Raw genomic sequence first — 6,724 nt, 5'->3', positions numbered from 1 at the left:
TAAAAAATTGATTAAATATTTTATTATTTATATCTTGATAAAAAAGGATTAAAATTAATGGAGATTAGGTGATTATTGTTACATAGTTATGATTGTAGCCATTAAAGATAGAAAATGGAGGGATATACTCGAACTTGTACACACTGACTTATGTGGCCCGATGCAGACAAGATCATTAGGTGGGGCCTACTATTTTTTAATCTTTGTTGATGACTGTACAAGATTCACATGGGTATATTTTCTTAAACATAAAAGTCATGCTTTTGAATATTTCAAGCAATTCAGAAACATGATTGAGAAGCAGATACGAAAGTTCATCAGGATTCTTTGATCAGATCAAGGTAGAGAATTCAAGAAAGGGATTTTCATCAAATACTGCAACGAGCATGGGATACAACAACAATTTACAACACCTTACACTCCTCAACAGAATGGAGTAGTTGAGAGGAAAAACAGAACACTGGTGGAGTGTGCTCGCAATATGTTGAAAGGTAAGAATCTAACCAATGGTTTTTGGGCAGAAGCTGTTAATACTGCAGTATATTTAAAGAATAGGAGTCCTACTAAAAGTCTTGAGTATAAAACTCCTTTTGAAGCATTGTTTGGCTTCAAGCTTGCAGTAAGTCACCTTAGAGTATTTGGTAGTAAAGCTTTTGCGCATGTTCCCAAAGAGAACAGGAAGAAGTTAGATTCTAAGGCCATTAAATGTACCTTCATTGGATACTGCAGTGAGTATAAGGCTTATAAATTGTTTGACCCTTCTACTCACAAGGTGTTTGTCAGTAGAGATGTAATATTCCATGAACAGGTTGATGATGGAAATCCTGTTCAAAACAATGAAGAATGGCATGTACCCTTACTTCCAGAAGAGGATAGTGAAACAGGAATCAATCAGCAACAGGAACAGAAGCAGGAACAACAGCAAGAAAAACAGCAAGGACAACAACAACAACACGATAATGTGGAAGGAATTGAGTTCAGTCCACAAAGAGAAGAAAGCAGCAGAATAATTGAACCCCCACCGCTCAAGAGATCGAGCAGGCCAAAACAGTTACCAGTGCAATATAGGGATTGTGCGCTCATGACTGGTATGTTAAACATTGCAAAACCTTCTAATTTTTATGAAGCTAGTAAAAGTTCTGAATGGAAGGAAGCAATGAAGGAGGAATATGAATCAATCATTAAGAACAATACTTGGGATCTAGTAAAACTTCCTAATGATAAACAACCCATAGGTTGCAGATGGTTATTTAAGTTGAAATTTAAAGCAAATGGGTCTATTGATAAGCATAAAGCAAGGTTGGTGGCAAAGGGGTATTCCCAAAAAGAAGGTATTGATTTTGAGGAAACATTTGCCCCTGTTGCAAAATTAAATACTATCAGAATGATTATTGCTTTAGCCACTAAGCATCATTGGAAAATACATCAATTAGATGTTAAATCTGCTTTCTTAAGTGGCGACTTAAAAGAAGAAGTATATTTAGTGCAGCCTGAGGGGTTTGTTAAGAAAGGAGAAGAGAACTTAGTATGTAGATTAAAGAGAGCTTTATATGGTTTAAAGCAGGCCCCTAGATCCTGGTACAAAAAAATTGACTCATTTTTCCTCATGCATGGTTATAAACAGAGCAAAAATGATCCAAATTTGTATACTGTGTTTAATGATGAGGAACAGATAGTGTTGATTTCTTTATATGTAGATGATCTGATCATGACAGGGAGTGCAGAAAATCTCATCGAAAAAAACAAGTAGCCATTATCACAGAAATTTGAGATGAAGGACCTTGGAGAAATGCATTACTGTTTGGGTCTAGAAGTTTGGAGAGATTCAAGCCAAACTTTCTTGTCCTAGGGAAAGTATGCAAAGAGTCTGTTGTCTAGGTTCAAAATGGATGAGTGTAAGGCTGCATTTGTGCCTTTACAGCAAAATAGCAAACTTTAGGTGAATGATGGTTCGAGATATGCAGATGCAACACTGTACAGACAATTGGTTGGTAGTCTTATTTATTTGACTACAACAAGACCAGACTTAGTTTATGCAGTGAGTGTTTTGAGTCAGCTCATGGCTCAACCTTGTGACAACCATTGGCTTGCAGCGAAAGGAGTATTAAGGTATCTGCAAGGAACATCAAACTTTGGTATTTTGTATTCTGACTCATTTGATGTTAGTTTGACAACTTATACAAACTCTGATTGGGCGGGAAATTTAGATGATAGAAGAACAATCACAGGTTATGCCTTCAACATTGGTTCCGGGGTCATCTCTTGGTGCAGCAAGAGGCAACATACTATCGCCTTATCCTCAACAAAAGCATGATATCAAGCTATGTGTGCAGCAACATGTGAGGCAGTTTGGTTGCATAGACTTCTCCAAGATGCAGGAGAAGAAAAAAAAGAAGCTACGATTATCAATTGCAATAATCAGAGTTCCATCAAACAGGGTTACAATCCCGTGTTTCATAAAAACACCAAGCACATAGACACTCAATTTCATTTTGTCAGGGAGAAGGTGTTGTCCAAAGAGATTTGTGTAGAGTATTGTAATTCTTGTGATAATATGGCTGATATATTCACTAAGTCTCTGGGAAGACTGAAGTTTGATTTGTTTAGGGATACATTAGGTGTGTTTAATAATCCCTTTCTCCATTAAGGGGGAGTGTTAGAATTAATGGAGATTAGGTGATTATTGTTACGTAGTTATGATTGTTCTTTTCTTGGATATTGAGTTCCTATCATTTAGGGATTTGTTTTACTATCCCTAACAAAATGTATCTATTTATTATGGGAGTTTAATGTGAAGTCCAAGCGGTGCATTTGCGTGTAGGAGCTCCTGGTGATCCGCATCTGTGAGCTCCTCCTGTATTGTTTGCCAAATTTATGTCTTCCATGTACAACTGTTGACAAAAAAATCTATCTGATTTAACATTTTTTTATTTACATTCAAATGATAAAAACACACTACATTGTTATTTTCTTTATTTTATTTTTTCATTCAATTGATCGAAGAGCATCCTGTAAGTCGCATATAACTCTAACATGATCCCAGTAGTTAAACTGTAATTTATTGTTTTCTTGTAAAGCTTCGCTTATAGCTTCAGAGAAAGTTATAGACAATACAATCTTTACAAATATTAATTGACTTTCCTGCAGTTTGTGCGGATCTCGCCATTAGTGCCAGTGAGGGGACTAATATTACCCATATTCACCATGGCGGCTGCAAAGTCAGTAAAGAAGATGGCTTGACTGGTGCTGTAGATACTAACTCTAGAGTCTGTGGAACCATTATTAAATAGCTCCTGATCGGAGTGGAAAAGTCCCTTTTGGCTTTTGAGATTAGTGTAATACTTGTTGTCAAATGTGGTAGGGGTGAGAACATCTAAGGGAGAGAGGGTGTTGTCGCCACCAGTGCTGGGGCAGTTCGCCTTCACAGATGTAGCGAAGGCAGCGTTAATGTTGGCATCGTTGTAGATGCGATTTCTGAATGTGGTGCACCGCGCTTGACCAATTGTATGAGCACCTGTATAATAATTATAATAATAATAAGAATAATAAGAGCGCATGCTAATAATTATTCTTTAACACATTTCATAATTAATGTATGATGCCTTTGGTTCAGTACCAGAGGTTGAAGAATGTGGCTAGATGAGTAAATATTATACCTGAGAGTGCGACAAGGTCCTTGGTAGAGAGACCCTGCTTTTGAAATGCTTTCATGAGTGTGCTGAGACTGGAAGCTGGCGAGGGAAGGTTGCTGTTTGCAGAGCTTAAACTTGCAGTCGTTGAGTCTCGCCTTCCCAGCAGTACCGTCCATGATCGACCTCCCAGCTAACAAATTGCAAATAACATTATTTGATTCCAAATCTTGACAGAGCTGATGGTGGGAAATTAAGAGGCTATTTCAGAAAATAATCTCTCTCTCTGAATAACTAACCATTTTTATGTAAAGTAGGATAAAGTAGAATAATGTCTATGCTCCAGAAGATAGTTATTTAAATAAAAAGTTCATTAGATTTTAGAAATATTTTGGAATCAGTAAATTAGGATAGGAGAGAGTTTAGCAGTCTTTTTAGTTTAGAGACTATAATAGAGTTTAGCAGTGTTTTTAGTTTAGAGACTATAATTACTTAAATAAAAGACATTAGTTTTTGAAATCTATCAGATAGATGGTAGTTAAATTAATTGTTTGACTTTTTGTTATTTATCAAGTTCCAAAATGTTTTTGAAATTTATAATCTAAATAACAAAAAATGGAATGTATCCGGTAGATATAAAAATTTAAAAGTTTCAATTGAATTTGTTTAATCTATAGAATTTTGGTGTCATAGAATTTTTTTTTTAGAATATTAGATTTATTTATACATTCAAAAAATATTTTAAAAAATAAAAATTCACAATCTTAATTAAAATTAATCGGTTAAAAAATCTATTTCCTCTGAACTTATTAAATATCATTAAATCTATAGAGAAAAGAATCAGATAATTTCATCAAATTCGAAAATATACTTCAAACCTCACAACCATATTAAATATCATTTAAAAAAAGAATATGAGAATTGATTATTACTGCGACGACTGAATCACGAGCAGCAATGGCGAGAATGTCGGCACACGACACGACTCCACTGCAGGCTGCCTCCAGATTAGTTTTGATGGTGTCGACGACGTCGAATCCTCTGACAGAATTGGCGTTTGCACCTGCAGTTTTTTCTCCTGTAAAGGTTGAGTTATCATCCAACAGTATCGACCCATCGCAGCCCTGCAGCAAAGAAAAACCCATATTCAACATGAAGAGAACGAGGAAAGCAGAAATGATTTGTTATTCAGGATTCGCTGAAAGAAATTCTTGATTCTTTACCTGAACGAAGCAGTCGTGGAAGTGAAGGCGGAGCAATGACGCCCCCATTCTTTTCTCGCTGGCGACGGCCGTCTTCACCGCGGCGTTAACGATTGACAGCGCTGTCGGACACGACGTCGCATAAAACGTTGAACTCAGCTGCCCATGCGCAGCGTTATTAATGGAGCATAGAAACACCATTACAGAAATGCATACGAGAGACCTCATTATATTTAGGAAAAGCTGCGCGCTTCAAAGAAAAGAAGAACAGAATGGAATGTTTGGTTTCACGGTGTGTGGTCAGTTCTTCTTATAGAGTTTGAACTTCAGGAACATGTTTCTCGGCGTGGTCTATCCAGGTCATAATTTTACAGCGAAATTTTGGTAAATTTAATTTGAATTGTTTTTAATTTAATGGAAATAGATTTTGACTTTATCAAAAATCTTGACCATCAAAAATATTAAAATTTGATAATTATAATCAAAATTTCCAAATTTCCAACTTTCCAAAATTTTCTCAATAAAATTGCCGCAATATTAATGGCCCCTAAGTAGTCATCTAGATGCGAGAGGCAGTGAGTGAACTGTAATGCACGGGCCTCCATGTCTCTCTCTCCTAAGCAGCCATCTTGATGCGAGAGACGGCGACTGAACTGTAACGCACCGCTGGTAATGAGTTGGAGCAGAAGATGCTTGATGCATCAGACAAAGAATACACGTAAGGGATGGGTCCAACCTGAACAAAATTTCAAAGATTTTAGGCCCAAGGGATCTACCAACAGTGCTACAAAAGAATATACATACTAGTGGCTCCTCCACTTAATAGTCTTCTTGTGATGGACGACTCGAAGAGTCCAAATAGTTTTTGCTAAAGAATATAAATCCCACTTTCTGTTATTTGTTTTTCTCCTTGTGGGGAGGACAGCACGCAGATTTAACGGATCGTTGTCACCCGTCCTCTTCACACAGACGGGCGAATTGACTCGGGGTCGAGAGCTCTACCACGTGAAATGGTTTCCTTGCAAGTATCTTCTTTTGTGCAAGCTGTAGGAAGCTCCCTCCATTGAATTTTAACCTCCTTGCCCAATCCAAATCTCATTGCGTTCAGTGCAGATCAGCGAGTAAAAACAAACAGTCCAGATACGTCTAATCGGCCCCCTTTTGCTGATTTCATGTCGGCAGCCTCATCTCTGGATTCAGATATTCTGAGAGGACAATGATTTAAGGGAGGCTACACAGTCCTCACCATCAATTACATCCCGTTCTCTGCAGATCGGATTGCCGAGTAAAAATAGACGGTCCAGAATCTCGAGAGACGTCCAATATGTCCCCTCGTAGTGATGTCATGTTGGCGGCCTCATCTCATGCGAGAGTATAAATCTAAGGAATCTCCTGATTTGTGATTTGACTAGGCCAAATAGTTAAAGTTGTTCAGTTTACTATGTTGTTTCAAAACATGGTTAAATTTAAGTCATAAGATAATAGATTTATTTTTATGCTTGTTTTGGTTGAGGTTTTTTTAAAGTAAATCATGTTGTACATTTTGTATATTCTTGTTGAGTATATGATTGTTATTAACAACTTAACTAGCGGTAGAAGAGGCAAGGGAATGTGGCCTATAAATGGAGTTGATGGTTGCAAATGTTTGCAAAGTGTATGTTGAAGCTAAAGTTAACATAGAGAAGCATTGTTGGGTCTGATCCACACATGTTAAGATTTCCAGAGAGGAAATACAAGTCCAGTAGGATGAGATGCAACCATAGAAATGAGATTTCTTGATGAGAGCACTTGGTGTGGGAAGGTAGAGAGAAAATAAAAAATTACTCTAAAAAAAAAATTGTGACAGGGTAGTAGATAAGATTGCTACAATCTTGGGGTAGAAAGACATATTCC

General features: G+C 37.0%; 1 protein-coding gene across 1 annotated transcript; it reads right to left on the bottom strand.

Moving 5' to 3' along the window:
• Positions 1 to 3,042: 3,042 nt before the first annotated feature.
• On the bottom strand, positions 3,043 to 5,131 carry LOC149138368 (cationic peroxidase 1-like). Its single transcript, XM_089446357.1, has 4 exons — positions 4,853 to 5,131; positions 4,562 to 4,753; positions 3,657 to 3,822; positions 3,043 to 3,514 (listed from the first exon to the last, which is right to left on the bottom strand). The coding sequence occupies exons 1-4, from the start codon at positions 5,057 to 5,059 to the stop codon at positions 3,129 to 3,131; spliced, it is 951 nt and encodes a 316-aa protein (XP_089302483.1). The 5' UTR covers positions 5,060 to 5,131; the 3' UTR covers positions 3,043 to 3,128.
• Positions 5,132 to 6,724: the final 1,593 nt, after the last annotated feature.

This window comes from Pinus tabuliformis, chromosome X (assembly GCF_031772625.1).
Source record: "Pinus tabuliformis cultivar Carrire ecotype Pingquan chromosome X, CPIR1, whole genome shotgun sequence".
Lineage (NCBI taxonomy): Eukaryota > Viridiplantae > Streptophyta > Pinopsida > Pinales > Pinaceae > Pinus > Pinus tabuliformis.
This window is presented reverse-complemented; position numbering and strand designations above follow the sequence as displayed.